The sequence below is a fragment of the Stigmatopora argus genome, chromosome 8 (assembly GCF_051989625.1).
Source record: "Stigmatopora argus isolate UIUO_Sarg chromosome 8, RoL_Sarg_1.0, whole genome shotgun sequence".
Taxonomy (NCBI): Eukaryota; Metazoa; Chordata; class Actinopteri; order Syngnathiformes; family Syngnathidae; genus Stigmatopora; species Stigmatopora argus.
Window position 1 is genome coordinate 13,288,403 of NC_135394.1, and position 26,319 is coordinate 13,314,721.

The window sequence follows — 26,319 nt, forward strand, 5'->3', positions numbered from 1 at the left end:
AGGCCAGTTGGTCGTGTTGGGCTTGCTGGCCGTGAGCATTCCTTCTCCAGCCCAAATGACAGGGAGGAGAGACATTTCACAGGTACCCAGGCCAAGAGGGAAAGCGGCCCTGCGAAAAAAGTACGTCAGCACGCCGTTCCTATCTTGACGTTTGTGAGAAGCTCGCAGTCAACAAGCGTCAGAGCCAACAGAAGCAACGGTGACATAAAATGAACCTCGGAAGTCCACTCTTGCTTCCTTTCACATTTTAAACATTGACATTAAAACATTTATGCGGTGGTGAATATACCGTACAGTGATACCTTAACCAATGTTCCCTCTAAGCTGCGTGCGTGCGCAATTGCGCACTACTCTCGTCTTCTCTGCGCACAACAAATCATATGGAGCGCACAAAATAAAATCCCTTTTTTATTTTTTTTTATTTTTTATTTTTTATCTGTGAGGCCGACGCGCGAACCACTCATCCGCCGGCCCGCCCATTCATAGATATTAATCATTACTTTTTATTATTACTAAATCATTTATGTGTAGTAGACATACATCTGCTTATGGCAGGTGTGATACTGGTGTGTGCCCATAGCGAGCAATGATGATGTTGCTCACACCCGTACTCAGTGTGCTCAGGGAGGTTGTCTTTCTGCCCAGACAAACAAAAAATTAGAGGGAACATTGACCTTAACATACGAGTGTCCTAACATACGAGGAATTTGAGATACGAGGAAAATGCTGAGCAAATTTTTGCCCTTGAATTTTGAGGTAGTCCTTTTTAAGATGTGCGGTGGTATTCATCACGAGACAAAAGGGCTTCTTTTAATATGGATAAAGGAGAAATTGTTAGCGGAAAGCAAATAGCTGAGAAAGGGGGAGACTTCGACGCCAGCGGAAGTCTCGTACGGTGTTTGTAAGGTTTTTTGGGGGTTTGTAAGGGGAATCATAATCATTTATAAGGGCAGTTATCGGCAGAGGTTGACAGGTATGTGTTATGTTACGTAATGTCACAAAAGTCCGGCCCTTACACAACCGTTAGCTGTTAGCCGCTAGCCTCTGTCTCGAAGGTAAAAACTCCATTCAGTACCGTACATAATGTCACATTTTATTGCAGATTATAACCACTAGATTTGTATTTGTTACTTTGTGAGCGTAGGTGGTGAAGTAGAATAATTAAACACATGTTTTTTCCATCGTAATGTCCCGCTTTTTTTTCGGAAGGTGGGAACAGAGATTAATTTCACATCAAATCAAATCAAAAGTCTTAATTGTCATTATACAACAGCTCCCTATAATGAAATTAGTGGTGCTACTCCACAAAGTGCGTGTTTCCCAGTAAAAAACATAAATACAGTCGTACCTCTACATACGAGCTTAATTTGTTCCGGAACTGAGCTCGTATGTCGATCTTCTCGTAACTCGAACGAACGTTTCCCCATTGAAATGAACTAAAAACAAATTAATTCGTTCCAACCCTCTGAAAAAACACCAAAAACAGGATATTGGATTGGAAAAAATGTTTTATTTCTTCTAATTCGCCATCTATTAACAAAGTAACACATAACTAGTGGTTTAATAGTAATAAAATGTGTTTCATAGTATACGTGTTTAAGTGAAATTTGTATTTAGTTATTTTATATGGGAAAAAATCATTTGAGATACGAGTGACTTGACACACGAACGTATTAAGCTCATATCTCAAGGTATTACTGTAGTAATGAAGGGAATGTGTGGTAGAAGATGGATAGAAGTGGCAAAATTCTCCAAGTAAATTGACAGTTTCCTTCATCGGGTGCTGTTTATGACTATTTAAGTAGCTGTATGTACTTGTGCTAATACCAAACCACAGACATGCTGACATTTCTTTCACATCCCCGGTGTGTGCTCAAAGTCTGGGAAATGAACGTCATTAGTGAGCGGCGGCTCTGTCGGAAAGCACTGCATTTGTTTGCCTAGGCCGAATGGGTTTGTTTGTAGTAGAGAGAGGAAGTTAGTCTTGGTGTGAGTGTGCTTCTAATGAATAAAAATATTTCTCTGCCTCTGAAATCCTGCGGGAGGAAAACATTTGTATTGACATGACATGTTGTTCCCTGTTTAAAATAGAAGAAAGGGTGCCCATTGATTTTAGGTGTTTTTATTCCCAATGAGCTGTGGCAGAAGCAAACATTAGTCAGAAAAATAGTTAAGAGTTCTGCTTCCGAGTACCGTTAATGTCTTGTTTTGGGACCGGGAGTTCCATTCAGATGGAAAAATGGCGGGTGAATATTCGAGGAAGACAGACTGACTGTATGGATATCTATTTTTAATCTTCATGTCTTGTTTGCTGATTTCACATGTGGGTGACAGACTATGTTGAGGGTTCTGGATTCGGGCCAAACATATGTTCATGTGTCACACTTTACTGGTAGGATACTTTATGGCTCCAAATACATACGTGTAAAAGTAGACACAAGTGTTTTTTTTCTGTCTCCGACTGGGCTTTAAGGAGAGGACGTATTAGTAGGGCAAATATATTACAATTCACAACTTGGTTGTTATTCATGGACGCTCGTGCCAATGTGGGATTTCTCTGAAAATTTCCACTTTCCAAAAATAAGCATGTTTGGGTCATTGAATTCTGTAAATGGTCCATAGCTGCCAATGTGAATGATGTTTGTCTGTAGTATGAACCTTGCAATTGACTGGCGAGAATTCCAGGGTGTGTCCCAAATCGCAACAAGGTCAGGTAGGGAACTTGTGGCTCACGAGCCATATATGGCTCTTTTGATGGGTGCATAACCGCAAACTGGCTAATTTGTACCTCTATCGCCACTGTAATCATAATTTTTGGTTTCATTAGACTCCCTTCTAAATGCGTACTCGCATTGATGAATTAATATAAAATAATTTACGTATAAGCAAGTATTTGGACATTTAAATTCTGAGTATGGCTATAGTCTAAAGGAATAACATTTAAAAATATGAATTGTTCATGGGGTTCTCTGTCCAGAAGGTTCCCAAACCATCTATTTCCCGTGGAAATGTTTTAATTTTTCAATATTTAAAGCATTTCGTTATATCCTTCGCAGAAAAATGCAAATTTGCCTGTCATTCTTTTTAGCGTGTCAAATGTATACAAAGAGAGTTAAGTGCAGTTCATATTAATCACCAGTAGACGGCAATGATGCGCCATAAGACAGTTTGCGGCTGTCGAACAAACAGAAGAAGCAGTCATTCATCACATGGATTGATTAGTTTTCATACTGACTATTCTGACTAAATACACACAGGTGTGAAAAATGCTACCGACAAAGAATTTCCTCGTTTTTTCTTGTCTTTTCTTCGTTACGATTCTGTCAAATTATCCGTCCCACGCTTCGAGCGAACAAACGAAAACGGTGGAATTTGACGTGAAACCTGGAGGAACGTTGTACACCTTCACTGAGTCCAACGTATGTATTTATTATTATTTGTTTTGCGTAAGAACGACTTCAAGGTTAGCATTAGCTTGAAGCGTTAATATTGTATCCGCATGCTTTATATAAGAATGCCATTTTAAAACCGATTGAGTCTACGAGTGAAGTGTATTCGTAGATGACAACATATCTATATTTATATAAGTGTATGTCTTTATATCTTGAATTAAAGACGCATATTTTCACTTTGTGATAGTCTTGGTAACGGAGGGGGGAAAACGTTCCAGAAAGATCGGACGTTTTAGTTTTTATCATATTTGTTTCATATGCTTCCACATGTTAAATAGCTCGTAATGAGGTTTTCGATAACGTTTTTTGTTTACTTTTCTCTTGAGTACTTCAAAGGAAAGTGTATAAACTTAAGAGTGTTACATTTCCCACTCGGGACTCAAAACTACATTTTGTCGCTCGTTGATGACGCCATGGCCCGTGGACGACTGACACGTCGACGCGTGTAACAAAGATACCATTCATTGGCTGAGGATAACAATGTAATAATTTTAACCAATGAATGAATTTCAACATGGATATCTTGTACACGCTCATTAATGCGAATGGAACCGAGCTTCATATTATTGCCAATAGCGTTATTAATGTGTTGCAAAATCAATTGTTTCCAAACCCCATTATAATGCAATAAATTTGATGTCTTTCAATTTCTTAAATGGAACTCCATTTATAATTAGTATTAGAGATCAGGCAGACTTGACTGATTGCTGGATAAATGCAGTGCAATCATAACAATAAATAAGGCAATTGATCTTCAGATTTGAATCAATCCAATTTAAACCAAAACACACCCCAAAAGCAAGACAACCTCAAACGATGATATTTTAATGGATCGTTGCTGTTTTTTTCCATAGGGGGGTTACAAATGCTCATTCTCATTTGTCGCACAAGGAGGAACCAATGAGGTAAGTGACATTAAACTGCAGAAATTTGCAGCACTTGCATCATTCTTTTAGCTCTAAGACGTACTCGAAACATGACTGCCTTTTCATTCAAATTATTCTCTCTAATTTCTTTATCTGAACCATTTCATCATACAAAATTATTAATTTACTGTGTCCTTGATGAACTTTGTGGTTCTCCTCCCTTCCAGAAATGGTTGATGAGCGTGGGCCTCAGTGATGACAACAAGCTTTTCTCCTGCTCTGTGTGGAGGTGAGGCCAAATAACATTGAACCCCCCCAACACACACGCACACATAAACACACGCACACGCACGCGTTACATGATGTCATGTCGCAAAATCATTAGAATGTCCAGCAAAAAGTAAAGTAAGAAGAAAGGCTCTTTGTATCCAACTTGTTCGCCACCCCTGCACTAGTGTTTGATAAAAAGTAAAAACCGCTTCTGGCACCCTTGTTGTTTTCTTAAAAATGAAGATTTGATCAAAATACTTGGTGGGCAAGGCAGCCTGGTAGCTTTTGTGTTTTGCCCTCACTTTCCTGGGATTTCGTGAAATATTTTTGAGTTCCAGCCACGTGCCAAAAACAGGCTTGTGCATTGAAGTAAGCAATTCTCTTGTGATTTCAGTGGAGTTCTCGAAGGAATTCTGTCTTGTGTTGTTTTGATGGTTTTTTTCTTTTTTTCACGGCGCAGAATGTAAATTTCGGCAACATAGAAAAGGGTTTGGGAGCTTAGTACGTAACTTTTTAAAAAATCTGACTTTAAAACAGGCAAACATAAAGAGCACACAGCAATAGCAATTGCGTTATGGGAGGCTTGTGTGATGTATGCCTTGGCGACATCTTTTTCTTCATTCGAATACAAAGTATGCATCAACAAGTACCGTGCTCTAATTGTTTCAAGACACGATTAACTCATGTCAAGCTAGGCGTTTTCTAAAAACAAAAAGACCCCTCGAGTCAGAGGATTTGGTCTTTCAAGTCCTACAGTCAGCCGCTTCACTTCTTATATATAGTACATCTCATCTCCCAAAAGAATGAAGTAGACTCCCTTCTTTCACCAGGAATTTTGTAGTTTACATCTACGTTTTTCATTTTTTTAGTAATGATTAATAAACCATACGTTTTACTGGAGGCTTCTCGAAATTTTTTAGCAAATAATTTTTTTGCGAAACAACACACTGCGACTTTACATCTTTGGCACTAAAAAGATGATCACCAATCAATTTCACACAGGCCACCAAATAACTATCAATTGTTTGATTAACACTCCATTATCATCCATCTTTAGTTACATGGATTAATGTATGCAAATGAATTAATATGCATGACAACTAATCATTTTGTTTGTTTTCTCTACAAAGGCCTACAGGGAAATCATACTTGTTTTTCACTGCATTCAAAATGGAGCTGAAGGAAGCCAAAGTTGAATATGCAAATGCTTTCGTAAGTACAAAAACAAACCACTCTGTGTCGCTGTTGTCCTTTCAAGTTGATAAACATGAATCTTCCAGTGTTAGGTGCATGACAACTTGGTAAAAAAAAACCAACCAAAAACGAATGAGTCATTTTCAAATGGTTTTGTATAAATAACCAACCGCAAATTTGATTGACACTCTCATTTGGATTTGACATAAAACAGTAAAGATGTCATGGATTATTTCCGAAAGTTTAAATCACTGCCAGGTTTAATAATAACATTTCTCCGACATCCTTTAATTTAAAAAAAAATGGATAATATGCAATCCTTTCGGTTCATACAGTGGTTCAGAAATACCACGTGCGATAATTTTTTAAAAGATTTTCCCTTCAAAGTATCACATTTGTACTCCCTATTAAAACCATGAATATGGAGGTGAAAATTGCGAATCAGGGAGCGTCTTATACGAGGGAAATTGCAAAATACAACGATTTTAATGCAATTTTAAGGGTACGACTTATATGTGGAGTTATAAGCGGCTAATATGCAATATACATTTGTACTCCCTATTAAAACCATGAATATGGAGGTGAAAATTGCGAATCAGGGAGCGTCTTATACGAGGGAAATTGCAAAATACAACGATTTTAATGCAATCTTAAGGGTACGACTTATATGTGGAGTTATAAGCGGCTAATATGCAAGAAAATATGGGACTCTTAAATTTAAGAGTTACATTGTTAATTTTGTACCACGTCAGCATTTTTACCCCCAAAACGTGTGATCAGCTGGCACCGCACAAGTGTTGGACAACAAAAAGCTGACACCAATTCCCCACCATAGCAAAGACACAAGCCCAGTGACAGTTACGACTTGCTATTATGCCGGATGTTCATAGTACCCTGCCCACCCCCCCTTCATTGTGCTGATCAAAGTGCTCCCCCGCACTCGGAGGAGGTTTAGAAAGTACAGACTCTGCACAAATGTCAGACAATCAAAGCGAAGCGGCACAGAGGATCAACTTTTGTATTTTCTCGTGTAGCGTGTAAATAGGGACGCCCCCGAGCTTCACAGTAGAACAAGTCTTAATGTCTTTGCTTTATGCTTGCTTATATTTGCTTAGATTCATAAATATGATAATGTTAGCTGTTGACCTGACTTTCACCTCAATCATTTTTTTTTGCTGATGTTGGAAATGAGATCGTTTGAATCACATTTGAGTTTTTAACAGCCGTTTTCCTGACATTCTTGAACTGAACGGAGGGAGGGCTCAAGGTCTTACTCGCTTTGTTCTTCTTGGTGAAGCCACAAACTAAAATTACTACTCCTGTTATTCGTCTGTGAATTAGAATTATATTTGTTAGATATATCCACGAGATGTGCAAACATCGATCCTCACCGCTTGATTTTTTTTTCATCTTTTGGCTCAGTGCTGATTAATTAGAATAACTTATTACGGATTTATTATTGCTAATGGCTTCCGAGTTACCCAGTAGCAGGTAAGTGCGCATACGGGTGTGCTTATCCTTTCTCTGGGCTGAGCCGAGTGGTCGTAGTTCATTTGAACTGGCCTTTAGCAAGCAATGTTCACTCTGCACGGGTCAAAAATTAACATTAATTAAAGCGCCAGTGTTATTGGATGATCATATTGATATAAGTTATAATGCATTCATAAATATAGCCTGATGGACACTAATAAAACTGGAGGATGGTGAGGATTTTTTTTTCTTGTATTGAAATGTCATTAAATCAGATATGAGGTCATCAATTTAGTTCAAAAATCTTAAGAAGCAATGCATTACATTGTGTAATTAATTGTACCTACTATTATGGTCCAGCAAAGTTTTTTTGTTTTTATTTTTTAATTGAAAAGAGCCAGATGTTCTGCGCTGCCTTTGATGCGGGCCATGAACATAAATTTATACGTTGCCAGAGATGCACTATTTATAAGTCAGACTGCATTTTTATTAATTATTCTTCAGGCGTGAGAAGATGAAGTCTCTAATAGGTTGGCTTAAGATTGCTGAGCAAAAGTGAATGATGCCCAACATCACCATCACCACTTTACTTTCCCTTTGATTTATTGTTTCGTTTTTCACCTCATCCTCCTCTACGTGTCTCCATGGAAACCCGCTTTATAACCCTTGGGTTGTAAGCACCATACATCCCGAACAACAAATGAAATCAGGCTGAGATGAGGAAGGTTTAAACTTTATTTGGGTTTCATGAGGGGAAGGTCGTGTATGGACTGTCTTCCTGAGCGATTGTTGTGGACACGCCTCCTTTCATAATTCAGGACGTTCTCCCGGCGTTGCTTCCAGCTGCTCTGCTACGCACACACACACACGCACACGACAAAATAACCTCAATAAACGAGTACATAATTTGCCTTGTTGTCACAATTTATATCAGTGCTACAAAGTGACACAATACACAGTATTGTAATACGACGGCTGATTTCCAATTCATCATGTGAACATCTTCTGGAGAGATACTTGAGAATTTCCCTTTTTTACGTCAAATTTTCTCACCAATGCTATCTTCCCATGTGATTTCACGGGTCACGGGTCACAGGTCAAAGGTCATGTGAGCCCCAGCCATCCGCAATGAATACTATTACCAATGCTTAATTGAATTAGGTGTGCCCGATGAAATCACAACCATCTCACAATTACCGTATTTTTCGGACAGTCAGCCGCACGGGCTAAAGAATAGAGTGCGACTTATAGTCCAGAAATTACGGAATTGTTTAATTTATGTTCTCACCATTGTTAATGAATGCTAAATATGTCTTTTGCTGGCTTACTAAATTTCCTGAAAAATGTTTACAGTACCATGTCATGAAGATACTTGGTTCAAGAAACATTATTTTCAGTTTTTCATTCATTTGTGGGGTCTTACGTAATATATTGCAATATGCTTTTGCCATATTAAATCATATTTTCAGCATCTTTTTTCCTCATCCTCCCCAAATCATTCCTATTTGTTATGTATTTACAGTCGGAGGCGGCAGTGGCAGAAGGACTGACTGATAAGGAACTTAAGTCAGACGAATACACCATTCAAGAGTCTGAAGGTGAGTTCGAATCTTCTCCCAGTCTTTGTTTTTTGTCTAGGTCATCCCATCTCTCATGTGGGCAGTATCTTTGAAGTATCTTTGAATTACAAGTTTTGGCTTGTTTTCTGGCCAGAATGAAGATTAATTAAAAACAACAACCACCCAGATACGAGACTGGTCCAATTTTTGGTCTATTCAGGGTGCTCTACCACAGCAAATAATCAAATGCGTCTAATGTAGTGATTTTTTTCAAGTGTTGGTTTGTGGACTGGCAGTAAAAAGCATGAGAAAATCAATTAAAAAATAAATAATTGCAGCTATTAAGTATGCTGCACTGGTATCACATTCATATAAATAGAATAATAATATTTAATATAGTTACAAATTTACAGACGTTACAGATTAGGGATTTCTAAATGGAGTGCCTGATTAAGGTTAAGTAGTAGTTTAAGTAATCTTAAATTGTAGTATTGTAGTAGATGCACTTTAAGTTGGTCTCAAACACAATTGACATGAAAGAATTAATATAAATTAATAAATAGATAAAGTTTCCTTTCTGAAACAGTTAGCATTTTCCATTGTGTGTTTGCTACAATGGAGATCATATAGCCAATGAAAAGACAGATTATAATTTTGGTCAATGAGTTCAAACTTCATATGCACGTGTTCTTGTTTTGACTTGACATTTTTATCTCAAATGACAAAGAATTGTAGCATATGCTTAGATATTTTTATAACACCATGCTTTTTTTGAAAAAAAAAAGTGTATGTAAATATATGCATGTTAAATTGACAAAAATCTTGACTGTTATCTGTTGTTGGAAGCCCTTTATTGACAGTAACAATACTTACACGTCAATTGTAAATCACTGGTGCTTTGTATTAGATGGTTGTTGGCGTGGCAGGTGATGTTGCCATTTCTGTTTGGTCAATCTGTTTTTCTAATTATTGTGCAGGCCATCAATACGCATTTGAAAAGTGCATCATTTGGGAGGGGCACGGCAGTAGATTTAATGGTAAAATCATTAAAAACTGTTTCTTCACAATTGACAAAAAACAGGAGCATGAATTAAAAGCGAGGAAACACAGTATTTAAAGTGCTGTACAATGAGCATGTCATTTAGTGTAATTTTCATCCTTGAAATGTTTTAAAAAGGAATTTTAAAAGACCCCCGACCAAAAAAGTGTTGTAAAAAAAAAAAAATCCAGCTCTCAAGAATGAAACGACCGACCCGTAATCGCTACATTTATGGCCCACTTTCCTTGTCAAGATACAATTTTCAGTTGAACGAAGACAGCTGCATTGTGTATCCTTCTTTAAGTAATCGCCTGTTCTTTTTCTGATCGCAGTGACCCATAAAGAAGGAAAGTTCAACGCTCAACTGTCTAAGCTCATAGCGATTGGACGCACGATACATCAAGAGCTATAAGCGCTCAAACGCCACGTCGGGCCTCCTTTCCGGGTGAGCGTCTACGCTTTAGCTCATGTTTCTGTAGAAAGAATGATTGACTGATGATTATAACGACGACGAGATATGTGATTGAGAATTGGCCCCTATGTAGGACAAATGCAATAACAACATAATCCTTTTTTTAGTTCTACCATATGTTTTTTACATACAAGGACCATTGCTCTTATTCTTATTATCTTGAGGCTTAGTGCGTTCTGATCCATGTGGAATCATTAATGTGCAATTCTAATCGGAATTTAAAAAAAAAAGACTTTCCTGGAAAAAAAAACCCTGCGGCAATGTAATCCTCAGTATCATCACATGCAAAACAATTTCTTCACTCTTACTTTCAGCGAATCACCAACACTTGCTGATTTTCTTACTTTCGAAGATGTTTGGCTAGAGGGTATTTTTTATTTTATTTATTTTAGATTGGGAGTCACTTCTTCCAAAGAGTGACAGGGTGCCTTTTTGATACATTTTTAATGTGAAAGGAATTTTAAAGCTTTTGAAAACTGATTTTTTTTTGTGCTGTTCATATTTAATGCAGTAAAGCAAGATGTCATCAAATTCTCAAGAGGAAACATTTCCACAATTCCCAGTCCACATAAATCCATAAATGTGATGTTACCTAGTTTGTTTTGATTTGAAAGCTTTAGAAAACAATTTCGTAACTCCTTAATTTTTTAGCTGTTGTTTGTCCTGAAGCGAAATGCCATCTTGTTCACAAATCTGTTGCTTGTATCGCTCAGTGAAAACATATTTGAATAATTCCCAGTCCCTCTACTCTTTGGGGAATAAAAGTAGGAAGAAAAAAAAGCACACGTGATGTTTATACCTTGTTTGCTTTGTTGCGTCGTCTTCCGTTCTGGCAGACGCCCGTGAAGGTTGAGGAACTGCTTTAGTTTGTTTTTAGTGTGTTTTATTTGTTTGTATTTGCCACCAGCCACGTGTCCATCGGTGATCCCAACATGGAGTAAACCACATCTAGGTGATAGCTGGGGAAAATGCAAACAAGGCAATCAAATGTTACTTTTGTACAAAGTGGCTTTTGTTTTTGCATCTTGTCGTTCCTGGTTCAATAAATTGGAGTTATCACAGAAAATGTGTTTTTTTCTTTAGTGTTTGTATAAAATAGTCAGAAAACTGGCCAGGTTATTTGTAGAAAATGTGTTGTTTCATGTTTACATGTGCAAGAGTATGTTGATGTGAAATTTGGGAGTTTTCACTTTTGTTGTTTTCTCTTTTGAGTCCACAGACGGTGCAAACGTTGGTTTGTTTTGACAGTTGACAACTGTTTTGATGTACTGCTACAGCAAAGTGACTTCAACTGCTTTTAACAGTAAGCTTTTCATCCATAATTCGGCATAAGAAAAATGTGCAGGATTTTCATAATTTCTAGATCAGTGATTCGCAAATAATTGCTAGTAATGTCCATTTAATTTGAAGTGAGAAAGTTGGAAAATGTTATCTTTTACTGCATGTGGTCAAGTTAACTTCCATAAAGGTTGCGAAGCACTGAGCTAGTTTCTGAATTCTCATGATATATAATTTGAATTTGTAGCCATTTGACCCTTTTTGAAATTAGTTGACTTCAATGTCAACAATATTTGAACGCACAAAGAAAAAAAAGGTTAACATTGAACTTCAACCCATCAACAAATCTCTATTCACTGTAGTCTAAAATCCACAAAAGCTGGACCCATTATAGCCCCCCATTGAAAAAATCTATACTCTATATATATATATATATATATATATATATATATATATATATATATATATATATATATATATATATTTCTTTTTTTTACCAAAAAATGTCCCATTAAATTCAATTGACACGATTAGATACAAGGTCCACATAAACTATCAATCTTGTTTTTATGTTGTACTCTTTACATATTCAAATAGTTGACATATTTGAAATGTTCACGCTTTTCAAGCTAAATGTTTACAACCAAAAAGTCAAACATTACTATGCAATGTTCTTATTCATAGTCAAATGTGCGTACCAATGCAGCACAGTCAAATCTTTTGTGCTATGTCATACCCCAAATAAACAAATTTTACATGAAAATACTCTTTAACATAATCTCCACTGTAATAGAACATCACAAGTCAGTTGCTCATCCAATACGGCTCCATTAAAATGTTTCCAAATTTATTTTGCTCTCGTCCCGGGATACATGTTTTCCACGAGATAAAGGGATTTTATTGTTACTGCTTCATTTCATGGAGAAAAAGGCTTTGCAGGAATGGACCAAATCCTCCAGTATTTATGGGAAAGTGTATGATACTGATCATTGTGGGCTTAAACATACACTATAGTGTATATATAAGAGTCCGGGCAGATTAATTCATTTCACGTTAAGACAGGAGAAGGCAGGTCATCTCGACCACGTCCAAAGCAGTATAAATATACCATAAATGTCACATTGACCCGCAACACTTGACCATTTCGTGTTGCACACTACAACAGTGACACCCACGAGGCATCTTCCTTGTAATAAAAGTATCAAAAGCCTTCCTAGCGTGCCGTATCTCCGTATCAGTTCACTCGTGTCCTCTTTACGACACTCCAGGCAGCCTTTATGTTGACACACCACACTCTTTTGCACTTGTAACAGCCCAACCCACTCCACCGACAGAATATGAAAATCACTTTTCTGTTCTAAATACACTCGACGCTGGCAAGAAGCGGGGCAGATTGGGATGGTGTGCTATAAAAGTCCACTCGTGATGTTGCTGCTGGGCAGACACGACTTTGTTTGCCAGCTGGTCCGCCTCTACGCCGCTCTCTCCAAAATATCTCAGCGGCCATCTGATAAAGGCTGTCATGAGATGTTGTAAATACTTTCATGTTCCACTTTTGATGAGCTTAACTTGACTTTGGTGATTTGAGTCAAAGGTCGCAGCGGCAGATTGGCTGCAGTAAAAATGGGAAAATCGAGATGCTCCCTGTCCTCTTCATTTGCTCCCAACTAACTCTGCCTAAAAGTGCTATCATTTTTGAAGCCAACTAAAATAAGTATGCACCAAGAGTCTTCACAACTATGTGTGTGGGGTGTAGAGCAAGCATCTGCAAGTCATTGACACACCCAAAAAGGTTAATAATTCCTATACACGCCAGAAGGTGGTGGCAAAGTAATATTTCATCATGAGACTAAATGAAACTCATCTCCACACTTTAACATAGTTCCTTGGGTTTATAATATGCCCAAGATATGCCCAAAATGACTCCGGGCTGAGCACAAATAATACATAATTGGAAAATATTGTTGAGGGTGATCAACACGGCCCAAAAGATCATCAACTGCCCCCTACCTACCCTGTCCGCCCTCTACGAAGGGCAAAGAGCATCATACAAGACAATACACATCCCGGCTTCCACCTCTTCACCCTACTGCCCTCTGGCAGGCGCTACAGGACCATAACAGCCAAGACAAACAGACAGACTCAAGGACAGTTTCTACCTAAGAGCCGTCACCACACTCAACTCGAGTTCTGCATCTCATCAAGATTTACTGCTAATTGCTTTAGTCACTTGGTACCTACTTATTTATGTGATTACTTATCTATGTTGACTACTACTTATTCATGTTGACTACTTATTTATTTATTACTTGTTTGTTGATTATTTATCTGTTCTTTTCTTTGTTGTTATTTGTGCACTTTGTGATAAATCTTTAAATCTCATACTTGAATAATGACAATAAAAGCATTCAATTCAAATTCAAATTCAATACAGACAGATAATATAAAACACCCCTAAATATATATTGTATATAATAAAATCGAGTCGTAACACACGACCTGGCAGAAAGAACGTGCCTTCCAGTTGGCTAGATTTCAGCCAAAGGCCCACTGGATTTCTCGTGGGGATTTTTTGGGGAGGTAGCAGGCAGATGTACGTAACATGTAAACTTGATTGCGCAGTCTCTTTAAAGGCTTATTGGTCCACAAGTGCGAGTGTTGGGTTGGATGTGTCTCCGCGATAACCATAATGAGGACGGATCGATGTGTTCAATAAACATCTCCAGTTTAATTATGAATGAAAAATATTTCAATTTCTTGAAATGAAAGCTCACGGCAGATGTCCTCCGTTCATAATAGATCCCTTCCATGTACTCTAGCGATGAATTTGCCAAATGTTTTTCATTTTTTAATGATCATCCTGTTGTGGCATTTCCCTTTTTCAGTCCAAACTGTAAAGCCCAGCTGGTGTTTTGTCATTTGCAAAGCAGGTATTTTCCCAGCCTAACAAAACGGGCTTTTTCCACCCAAGTGATGCTAAAGCCAGCGAGCAATCTTAAAAAGAAAAACATTTAAAACAAACATTCTTGAAATAAAACTACCCAAACATCTTCTGTATGAGCAATGAGCAACCTAGATGAATAAAAGATGACTTTACTGTGCTGTAATGAATCTGTATTCCAGTCTCTTCTCCCACCACTCACCTGCCCCCAACTTCTCCCCCTCTATTTAGCATCTCCTAATATTTAGAAGGGAACAGATGGAGATTTCGGCCCTGGCCGGTCAAATCGTAGGCGGCAAAGGCGATAGGATTTTTGGAACACCAGGGGTCCTTGAAGGACTCAACCAATGACCAGCCGCACCCCGTCGAGGGGACGGCGACCCCGTCAGATCAACCTCATTAGACCCCGCTCTCGTCTTATCTGGCCTGGATACGATTTAGTCACCCCTCCCATCCGGCCCGGCCCACTTGCTTCATGTACTTGAACGCACCAGTGAGCCAAAGCAGCGTGAGCTGCAATTAGTTCCTATTATATCCCAACGCCTGGTGGCGTTTATGTAACCCCCAAGGTCGTATTGCGCTCAGGAGTTGTTGCTCGTCAGTTTAGCATTAACAAAGCTGCGTTAAAGTGGCTAATTGGATCTGTTTTGGGGGATCCTTTAACGGCCTGTTTTACTAAGGGTGTGCGTGTGTAAGAAATGGGGGCAAATTTGATTACCCGCGGAAGCTGATCTGTTAACCGGGCGCACCAAGAATTGCTGCTCAATTCATTTTGGGTGTTTCTATTGGGTGGTGTCAGTCCAAATGGATTTGTAGAGCCAACATAGTAATTTGATTTATCTAGCCAAATACATTTCTGCATTAACCAGCGTCCAAGTCAGTGGATTGTGGGATGTTCGTCTAGAACACGTGTCAAAGTGCCGGCCCGGGGGCCAAATCTGGCCCGCCACATCATTTTGTGTGGCCCGGGAAAGTAAATCATGAGTACCAACTTTCTGTTTTAGGATCAAATTAAAATGAAGAGTATAGATGTATATTAAATTTCCTGATTTTCCCCCTTTTAAATCAATAATTGTAATTTTTTAATCCATTTTTTTCTGTGTTTTTAGTTCAAAAATCATTTTGTAAAATATAAAAATATAAAAAGCTAAAATAAACATTGTTTTAGATCTATAAAAAACGGAATATTCAGGGCTTTTAATCCAGTTCTTTTAATCCATTTATATAAAAAAATCTACATATATCTAAAATGGACGTGAAATCAAGTTGACGTTAAAGCAGCCCGCGAACCAACCCGAGTCTGACACCATTGGTCTAGAAGAGGAGATGGATGATCGCGAAAAGGTTTAGAGATCGCAAAAGCAGAAACCCATCTTTTAAGTACAGCGGTTTAAAGCTGTCCCCAATTGTGTCACCATCAAAGTAGACCCAGTGCCACGCAACTACCAGCAGCGCTCACAATCTGTTAGAGTGAACATGCAATTTGGCGCCCACAATTTAGGATAATCAGTCCCTAAGAGTGCAATCTGTGGGTCCAAAGCGGGCATCTGCACAGGGGCTCTTATTACCAGAACATTAACCCAGACAGATGTTACGATGGCCTGTGTGTGTTCAGCCTAAGTACCGGCGAGATTTGCAGACAAGCTGTTCTTTCCTTACTCACCCCAAGTCTACGTCCTGTCACCTTGGAAACCCTGTTCTTAGCTTGTCGTGGCCCGGCCGTGGAACGCTCCTATTGGAAAGAAGTGACCTAGAAATCATCCGGCATAATCAAATATCATATCGCTATTCAAAGAAATTGGTATTATGCATAGACAACAAAACCTGCCGTTCATATTTTCTTGTAGTAAGCATTGTATCATGCTGGGGTATTTAATTATTTACATCTAAATCTTTTTTTTATTATATATCAAGTTCACAGCTTCAAGCAATGAACTTATTTTCCGGACAACAGGATGAATAGGCAGGCATCTGTTAACATAATTTTTCAGATAGCTATAGCCTATAAAACAACAACATAACAATTTGCACTTGTGGTTAATGTAACAGTTACAATTTTCGGGATAACAATAGCTTAAAAAAACAGGCTTTTGGTGATCAGATATAAAAATACAACATAAGTTTCACTTGAATATTAGCCGCAGGTCCAGCAAAACTATGAAAAAAGTGCGACTTATAGTCCAGAAAATACGGTACACCGTATTTTAAAATAAAAAATAATTATTTAGAAAACGGTAAAAGATCTTTTCATCCTCTCAAAGTGATGTTATAAGATCATATTTAATTTGTTGATAGCAGGAGAATGAAAATAGCCATTAAATAATTAAATAGTTTGTCTAAACCGAGAAAGTGAACGATAAGACTTCTATTGATATAAAGCACCAAAAAAAAAGAAAAAAAGTTACGTAAACTGTTTATTTATTTACATTCTATTTTAACAAAGCTTTTATACAGTACATTACTGTAGTGCTAGTTTATCCTTGTCGACTGGATTGATAGAATTTCTGTTTGTTTTGTTTTGAGAGGACACTTGATTTGAGTTTTGAACATGCTCACTGAATAAATGGAGCTCATAAATTGAGGCATCACTGGATAGTGGATGCAACATAAATAAAATGGACTTACGTATTTGCTGTTGGAGGGGCCGGAGTATCACACCGTGGTTGAGAGCAGTCTTCTCTTCTCGGGGTAAGGAGGAGCTTTTCGGGGATCCTGAGTTGTCTTTGTGGGGTCTGAGAGTCTATGGTGGGGGTACGGCGGAGGCTTGCGACCCTTTCGCCCTTGCCCCGTTGGCGGTTTGGCGGCCCCGGCCAGTGGGGTCCCCGCCGAGGACGCTCGTGTCTCTGTGTCGGCGTGGGCCGCCGTTTCAGAGTCTGCGGGTGGGCAGCTGGCAGAGGGGTATCGAGATGTTGCGAACGGACAGAAACGTACAGTTGCCGGGCGGTCGCTTCGCGGGGTTTCGATGATGACGGATGGGCTGAGAACGGCGATGGGATGACACCTCGGGGAAACTGGGGATATCGGGCTGATCATGATGGGCGAGGACGGCGGGGACTTGGGGCTGCCGGGCGCTTGGATGTTGACCGTTAGGGGGGACAGTCCTGGGGTGGGGGGCCGGACCGGCAGGCTTCTCGGAGGGGACGAAACTGGGTGAGGCCGGTTTGGGGAATCAGGATTGTTGAACGCTAATAGCCCACCTCGCCGGGGAGAATTTCCAAAGCGAAGAGTTCTGGCCAATTCAGTGCTAAGTTGGCACGGTAACTCAATCGGGGGTGTTCTCCTTCCATGGTCTCTCCTCGGAGTGAAAGTGGCTCCTCGGTGGTCCGTGGACACCGACGGCCGCGAGTGGCCGCTGATCGCCGTCATCTCATTGGAGCCTGAAGAGGAGCAGCTTTCGACTCCTGCTGCCTCGTGGTCCTCCTCTTCATCCAGGTCTATGCAGGAGGTCAGGTAGTCGATCTGATGAACCACCTAAAACAAGACGCAAGACCTTCAGGACAACATCATTCCACCTCCCCAAAACATCCATAAGTCCAGGTGCTCAATTTCCATCCCTGGCCTCAAGTCAGACTTCCAAATCCAATCCACAAGCAGATACATTTGAAAGAGGGATGTTCACCTTGCTAAACAACGCGGCTCCTCTCATTCCCTTTAAATATGATGACGTCACTTGGATACATCGACGGCTTTGCAGCAATCTGTGGATAACGGCAATTCACCCTAACAAATTGGCTACTCTAGATGGCAATTTCACTGCCAGCCTTTTCCAATTTACGTCTCTAATTGTCAATGGCGGGCATTGAGATTAACGAGCCTATGTTTGGCAGATTTTTACACTCACTGATTACATTTCTGACTAAATTGAAATGTAATCATGACTCGGTGTACCATGAGCTCATTCTAATGTAAAACAACCCTTGGGGGAGAAAAACTGCCATAAATACTATCATATATAATTATCTGTTAAGCACACCTCATCTGTGCTTTTAAGCAAATATATAATGTACTTTTGCTCAATCCGACCATGTTTTTTTTTTGATATTCCAGAGGATTAAGTGGAGGGTTGTGATTATTAGATTGAAATATTAAATGCCGTCTGTGAAGTTATTAACGATGCGGACTAATCTCCAAAAGCTTCAACTGTTTTGTTACTACTTTGCACACTTCAAAGCGTGACATTATTCAACAGAAATATAGATAGTGAAATGAATCGGGATTTTATTACTATCATATTCTGCAGTCTCATCTGGTTTATACATATTTGATCTTATTACCCAACCTCACGTGGTTAGCACGCTAACGTTAATTGATTTTCTTTCCTTACTGTCCCTCAGAAAATGTTATAAATATTCTTGAATTTGCAGTAAAAAATACTGCATCACCCGGTTGAAAATTGAGCAAACTATAGGGATTTTTAAAGTACATGCTTAACTGGCTGTAATATTGTTTATGGAAAGGCTCTGACGTAAAATGGACGACGAGCGATGAATAATGGGAAACTGCGGTCGCAAGCCCCTCCGAGTCGAAATGCTCGGCACGTCTCATTTCCACATCTTTGAATAAGTTAAAAGAACATTCACAATATATTGATGCTCCGCTAACGTTACATAAGCTATCGCTAGTTGAAGTTCCTTTTAAAAGAGTCTCTGCTTCGTCAATCTGTAAATTATTGAGAGCATTGGGCTAAGGTTAATAGCTACACATTATATGACGACTGTTTGCATTTGTCTCATGAGTTGATTAAATTATTCCTCACAGGAAAAAAAAGACAAGATGAGGATGGTCTCACTACGTTTTTACCGACTCATAGATCAACCACGCTGATAATGGTGAGTGTTTTTGAACCCTATTTTCCCTTTATTTTGCAATACACAATGTTAATAGTTGTCCCTTCACGTAATTCAATACAAACAAAGAAGAAACTAATGTAGAGAGGTAAAATAATAATACTCTCAGGCAACGTTTAGATGAAACGATCTTCAGAAAAAATGCAAAAGGGAGTTTTTTTGTCAACTTTCTGACTCAAATCAATTGACTACACTTTAATAGAGCAGATTGTATCTTGTTGATCCAAATGATATGGACATCTGGGATAGTTTTTGTTTTATTTCCCCCATTACAGTTCTCATATCGTCTTTATCTTCCATTAAAAAAAAAAACTAAACAAAAACAATCCTATAAAAACATGCATTTTATGTTCATCAATATATTTATAGTCTCATTGACGACTTTAGAGCTCTTTCTAGAATGATCACTTCAAATGGATGGATTTCTATCACTGACTATTCCACATATCTTTTCTTTTACTTGTGATTTAGTTTTCTTTAAGCATATAAAAATCGCAATGTAACACTTTTTGGGTCTTGCCAGTATTTTGTTGGCTGGACAAGTTACATTAATAGTCTAGTTAATATTTTTTTTTAAGAAGTAGGACTATGTAACCTTTTAAAAAGATTTTTTTAGACCCGCACACGCTCACAAAGGCTAAATGGCAATTCCAATAACTGGAAAAAAATCACTTCAGGCAAAATGATTGGCCGCTCTACTTGTGGACGGCGGGTAGAGGTTATTATAGTTTTATTTTCTATGTTAGAAAACAAATATATATATCATTGCTGATGTCAAAGCGTGACCTGTTTTCGCTGTTTTCCCCTCATCTCACTTTGTGGCGGAGAGAGGCATTTTTGCTTTTACTTTGAAGTGCAGAGTACGCCAGCGTGTTTGTGCGACGCTGGCCTAGCACAGCTTGTTAGAATGTCAGGAATCACCAGAGATAAAAGAGCACAGGACCCTGATTTAGTGCTGCTGCTGCCGCTCCCAAGTGTGTTGATTATAAACAATCATTGTTCCTCAAGTAATGCTAATGAATTCTGGGAGAGTCACGTTGTCAACAAGCTCGGGACCACGTGCAAACTTTTGGGTTTCGATTTGCACCGGTGGCGGCTAATGACAGTAATGATGTGCTTTTAATGGTCCCGGCATGGTCGATAGTGCGGCTCGTTTGTCAGCGATTGAATAGTTCAACTTATGTTCTACAAAGCGGACCGAGGGTGCTTGGCATGTCCGCCTTACAGTTCTGAGATTGACCGTTTGGTTCTGAAATTCCTGTGTGGAGTTTGTATGTTCGACTGTGTGGGTTTTCTCCAAGTACTCCGGTTTCCTCCCACATCCCCGAAACATGCATGGTAGGATGGTTGAGCACTCTAAATGGCCTCTAGATATGAGCGTGAGCGTGAAGGGTTGTCCTTGTCCTTGTGCCCTGCGATTGGCTAGCCACCAATTCGGGGTGTCCCCAAGCCTGGTGCCCAGACTTGCCTTGGATAGGCTCCAGCACCCTTCAGGACCCCTGTGAAATAGGAATGTTCTACCGAGAAAAAAAATGCAAGTATGTGTGTTCCTTAATGGCCATTTGCAAACCGTTTATTGCACATGCCATTGGCCAGCAGTCAAAATGACTAATTTTAGCAAGATATTAAATAAAGTGTGCGAAGCGTGCAATTATTCCCTCGTTTGACGGGCAGGTGCTCGTCATCTTGTACCACTTTCATTGGCTTGCCTTCACTTCCAGAGTGTGAGTGACTGTAAAAATATTTTTTTTATCGCTGGAACTAGTACTACGCTTCATATATTACTCTATGATTGGTGTTTGACACTCTAAATCACATGTGTCAAAGTGGCGGCTGGGGGCCAAATCTGGCCCACCGCATCATTTTGTGTGGCCCGGGAAAGTAAATCATGAGTGCCGACTTTCTGTTTTAGGATCAAATTAAAATGAAGAGTATAGATGTATATTACATTTCCTGATTTTCCCACTTTTAAATCAATAATTGTAATTTTTTAATCCATTTTTTCAGTGTTTTTAGTTCAAAAATCATTTGGTAAAATCTAAAAATATATTAAAAAAAAGCTAAAATAAACATTGTTTTAGATCTATAAAAAAACGAATATTCAGGGCTTATTATCCAGTTCTTTTAATCCATTTATTTGAAAAAATCTAAATATTATATCTAAAATGGTCCGGCCCACATGAAATCGAGTTGACGTTAACGCGGCCCGCGAACCAACCCGAGTCTGACACCCCTGCTCTAAATTGTCTGTAGGTATGAGTGTGTATGTGAAAGGTTTTTTGTCTGGCCGGGAATCCATTCTGGGTGGATCTCGCCAACTACCAGTAGTTAGCTGGGATAGGCTCCAGCACCCCCGCGACCCTCGCGAGGATTGGGGGGCATGGAGATGAAATTGATGAGTGGTGATTTGACACGTTAGCGGGTCATGGGTGGGAGCAGTCTGACGCAAAAGCATTGATGGTCTTTACAGATCCAATGATTTGTTTTTAAAGCGTTTATTTGCTAGCAAATTTTGTGATTTGGCGGAGAATAATAGTTTACAATACCTCCAGATTCTTTCAGTTGACACGAGTCTGATACTAATGAGTCGACAGTAATCTGGTAAATGCCGTAGCAAAACATCGTTCTACTTTTTGCTCTAGTGTTGGTAGGGGCTGTCAAAGGGGTTTAACTTTAAAGCAGCTGCAGGATCATTAGAATTCAACCAGTAATTGGTTCTTAAATCAAACTGAGGGAGCGGGTTCATGCAACAGAATGATATAACGGGGCTTTGAAAGAAAGAAACGCGACAAAAAGTCGTCTATGCCATGTCTGTCTTTGATGTGCTGACTCTTTTTGTGAAAATTGAGATTTTTTTTAAGTGTCAGGCTGTTGCCAACCTCCCACCGAAGCTACACGTTCTTTTATCAGTGATACAGTGACACAAAAACACGGCTAACTATTCTGGACGATGAGGTTAATGCCTGAGCTTTATCACTGACCCGGCCGATGGGGATAAAATGGGGATAATGTGCAAGCGAGCGGGGGGCTACGGCCACGAATGGGTGGTAAAAAGCAGTCCGGCTGAGCCTCGAGAAGCATCTGTCCGGGAGACGGAAGAGTTTTGAGGAAAGGCTGGTGCTGACAGCACGGGAGGAGGAAAATTGCAGAAAAGCAGGTGGACGCTCGGCCAAATGTCACAGCGCATCATCTCAGCGAGTCCGTGAACGCACGTGGCAAATGAGGCGTGACTCGTCTCATTCGCTCCCATAAAAAAGAAAAACTACGCGTGACTTGAGAGCAAACATTGCGGCGATGCGGGAGCCAGAGTGGAGCTGTGGGAATGATTCGCAGCCTCTGTTGGATGCACCAAACCCAAATGCTGATTCTCTAATTCATATTTCATTTGGCTTAAGGCGTACAGTTAAAAGTATGCAAAGTCACAGAAAAGTCTAAAGATGCGTTTTGGAAGGAAATGTGCTCCTTTTAGATGCTTTGGAACAGAGAAAAATGGTATCGTGTTCCCAGAAGGTCAGGGCTTCCGTGATTTAGCTCAAAATCTCAATCTTAAAACTAACATTTTCTCCAAAGTGGACGGGGTTTAGCAATCAGTCGGTGCACCTTTTGTATGCACTAAATTTAAGATTCTGTAGATGTCGCTGTATGATGCCGACAGCTTGACTGTCTGGGTACATTGCTTGCTGACGCGCTATATTTATATAGTGAAAAGGCATGACTACATTAGCAGTCGACGATCTGGATTAGAGCCAAAATGGGAGATCGGTTTTACAAAAAGCGTACTTTAAAAAAAATCACAGTTTGAAATGATCAAAAACTTATAAAATACGGGAAAAACGTATAAGTTAACAGATATGTGTAAATAAAATGGCATAGAATGGCATGGCCAGTGGACTTGGAAGACAAGGTACCACCACCCTGTTTTCAATGCGTGGCATTAAAATGGAGGGTCCTAAAGTGCCATTTTTTATTCATCTGCCTCCTGATATCCCTGAATTCCCCTTTAAAGCATAACTGGCAGCTTCTGTCCAAATCTAAACCATTCATGTCACCATTCTATGATTCAGCAGTCATTTACAAGTCAACACAAGGTCTTAAAAACCTGAGAGACCAAAGTAGAAACATGTTTTGAACAGATGTAGTCCTGAAAATCATTTTGGGATTCCCCTACCGTGTATACAAAAAAAGGATGGAGACATCCGTCTTTTACGGCGCTTGTTCTCATTAGTCTCTCAGGTGCGCAACCATAATGGTGCACCGAAGGAACTTAAAAATACAACACGGACTCATGGCATGAATACGTTTGATACTAATGATTTGGGGTCTTTATGACCTCAGAGGAAGATGATCAAAGACCAAACAGGAATACCGAAGCAGAGATTTTAACCCTTAACTTGAGCTCTGCGTGGCAGTTGTGCAAATTGCTTCATCACGGTCCTGCCCGGTACATCAAATCCCAAAAAATCCCCAGCATATTTACCTCTTTCATTTCCTGCTGAACATCCCTCAGAGCAGTCAGAACCTGCTCCAGATTGTCCACCACTCGCTTGAGCTGGTTGCGAACCACTTTTCTACCGCAGTCCGTCCCCTTCCTCGGCGATTCCTCTTCACACTTTGGTTTACCCTGCACCCACCTGGTCCGGTTGGGACCAAACGCCTGTAGGCGCTTGCCGTGCTTGCCCGGACCTCTCAGAGTGGTTGTGAAGCCCAGACTCCTGTGAGGAACCTCGGCGGAGAAAAGGACTCCATTGAGCGGCGCGCCGGAGACCTCCACAGGTGGCTCTCGGAGCACGCTCAGGTCTCTTTGGCTCTGGCAGTTCCTGCTGATGTAGCTGAAGCTGGATCTGAAGCCACGTTGTCCATCTTTTACCGATCCCTGAGGGTTTGAACTGAGCCAGACGGATGACTGCAGGTCTCTCTGATGAATAACGTGGCTGGTGTAGTCCCAGACGTCCTCCCTCCTCTCTTCCACGCAGACATCAACCTTGGCGTCTGAACCTTCTATGAGAAGAGCGGGAGGAGGTACCAGGGGGCTTCCCGCCAGAAGCCGACCTTCGTTGGGACCGTCGCGACCCATGGGATCTAATTCCACTTCGGAGGACTGCTTGGACTTTGCGGGACTGCCTTCCTTCTGTTTCCCCAAGATGTGGTGGCCCCTCAGGACCACCGGCAGCATCCTGCCCATGCCCACGCCGTTGCATCGCAGATCGCCCTTCCTGCTCTTGTTCTTCCCCGGGATGGAGAAGATCCCCATCCCTTTGCTCCTTTCCAAGGGGGCCAGGTTGTCGCGGAGCTCGGGATCGGATTTGTATGGCCCGTTGAGCCCCAGGTCGGCGCTCTGCTGAGACTTGAGACTATTGCGCAGCCACGGGATGAAGTGAGGGGCGTGCGGCTTGAAGGCTCGGTGCTCCCTGTCAGAGAACATCCCGACGACCGATGTCCACCAGATCCGACGGGGGAAAGCAATCCTGCGTTGGCGAGAGCGCCCTCTTCTTTTGCCATAAATCCCCTCCCACTTTTGCCATCAACTTGGGCCGTATCTCCTCAATCTGTCTCCGCTTTCCCGCTGCCGTCCACAACTTTTATCCCATTTGCTTCCACTCCAAGCTCATTTTCCAGCCACCAGAGCTTGGTTTTCTGTTTTTTGATCTTCTCGCCCTGTCTGGTTTTCCTGCCTTCTCCCGTCTCCGGAGGTCCTCAAGCCCCCATTTGGACCTGCGTCTCCTCTCCCAGCCCTCCAGCGTCTGACTGGCTCACAGCGGCAGAGGCTTCTTGTCTCTACGGCGCCCTCGCTCCCTCTCTTCTCTCTGCCTCCCTTTGCTCTGCACTGCACTGCACTGCCTCCAATTGCCACTCTTTTTTTCCTCCCACTCCCTCTCACCAACTCGCTTCCCTCACCTCTTCTTTTTTTCCCTCCCTCTCCACCGTCAGTCTTTTACGGTCTCCCGTCATTGCAACTGTCCCGCTCGTCTCTCTTTTACTTCGCCTTTTTCGTCACCCCAACCTCTTCCCCGGCGCTCCGGGAGGGAGAGCGGCAGCAGCAGCTGAACTCCAATCAAGATGCCAGTGTTATTAATCCCCGGTTAGCCAGCATGCGTGCCCATGTGACTCCCCCTGCCCGCATCCTCATCTGATTACTCCTTACCCCCGGATCAGCCCTCCGCAATTAAATGCTGCTCAGGCTACCAGAGGGGGGTTTAGAGGAGGGATACAGCAAGTGGAAAAAGGGCAAATCATTGCAGCCTACAAGCTCAGGCATCTGCAATTTGACAGAAACTATAAGCTGCCCAGTAAAGTATTTTTTGTTTTTTAATTATTTTTGCAAAGCAACTTTCATTTGTTCCAATTGACGGCTATTTTCAGCATTCCCTCGTCACATCGTAGTCATTCTCGGCAGCACGGTTGAGAATTTTTGTGCTTGACAAGCTCGGAGATGCCTCCCAGGTACCCTCCTCGGTATCCACGCGGCTGCTCGGGATAAAGACGGCGTCATATTCCTGACAGTTTTGATATCGCTCGGCAACGAGCGACTCAAAAGCGCGCCGTTCGGCAGTCAGCATTCCGCCGTATTCTTTTTCCGATGCCCTGTTGATATGCCTCCATGTGACATGGACAGGTACACGAAGGGGAGGGGAATATAGACGCGGGAGGGGTATTATCTCCAAGCTAAGAAGATTCCCGCCTACATGTCGGGAGACTGCTGTCGGCCAGTAATGACCACTAGTCTGGATAAAAAAAAAGAATAAAGAGTCATAGAGCAGCTTCTCTTAATCCTGTGGCGCTTTCTTGCTCTGCACGGCATGCAAAGTGTCTCTGTACAATCTAGTGAATTGAAGACTTATAATGAAAGCATGGGGTCCATATGCTTTGCTATTCCAGAAGGCCAGAATAATATATACACGTATACTATACGTTTTCCCGTATTTTATACGGT

At 40.8% G+C, this 26,319-nt stretch overlaps 2 protein-coding genes across 8 annotated transcripts; one reads left to right on the plus strand and one right to left on the minus strand.

Moving 5' to 3' along the window:
- The first annotated feature begins 3,177 nt into the window (after positions 1-3,177).
- mydgf (myeloid-derived growth factor) lies at positions 3,178-11,802 on the plus strand. Of its 5 annotated transcripts, none has more exons than XM_077606569.1 (7): positions 3,178-3,419; positions 4,307-4,357; positions 4,546-4,607; positions 5,719-5,800; positions 8,775-8,850; positions 10,183-10,295; positions 11,535-11,802. In XM_077606569.1, exons 1-6 carry the CDS (start codon positions 3,267-3,269, stop codon positions 10,260-10,262), a joined length of 504 nt encoding a protein of 167 aa, XP_077462695.1. In that variant the 5' UTR covers positions 3,178-3,266; the 3' UTR covers positions 10,263-10,295; positions 11,535-11,802. The 5 variants fall into 5 exon arrangements, with proteins under 5 accessions (XP_077462695.1, XP_077462697.1, XP_077462694.1 ...); XM_077606571.1 differs by having other exon boundaries at positions 11,542-11,802; XM_077606568.1 differs by lacking the exon at positions 11,535-11,802 and adding an exon at positions 10,637-11,388.
- On the minus strand, positions 7,971-25,528 carry LOC144078484 (uncharacterized). Of its 3 annotated transcripts, none has more exons than XM_077606564.1 (5): positions 23,866-25,528; positions 17,167-18,012; positions 16,205-16,291; positions 11,122-11,281; positions 7,971-8,103 (listed from the first exon to the last, which is right to left on the minus strand). In XM_077606564.1, the coding sequence occupies exons 1-2, from the start codon at positions 24,808-24,810 to the stop codon at positions 17,194-17,196; spliced, it is 1,764 nt and encodes a 587-aa protein (XP_077462690.1). In that variant the 5' UTR covers positions 24,811-25,528; the 3' UTR covers positions 7,971-8,103; positions 11,122-11,281; positions 16,205-16,291; positions 17,167-17,193. The 3 variants fall into 3 exon arrangements, with proteins under 3 accessions (XP_077462690.1, XP_077462688.1, XP_077462689.1); XM_077606562.1 differs by having other exon boundaries at positions 16,205-16,273; positions 23,866-25,526; XM_077606563.1 differs by lacking the exon at positions 7,971-8,103 and having other exon boundaries at positions 10,709-11,281; positions 16,205-16,273; positions 23,866-25,526.
- Between the last annotated feature and the right edge of the window lie 791 nt (positions 25,529-26,319).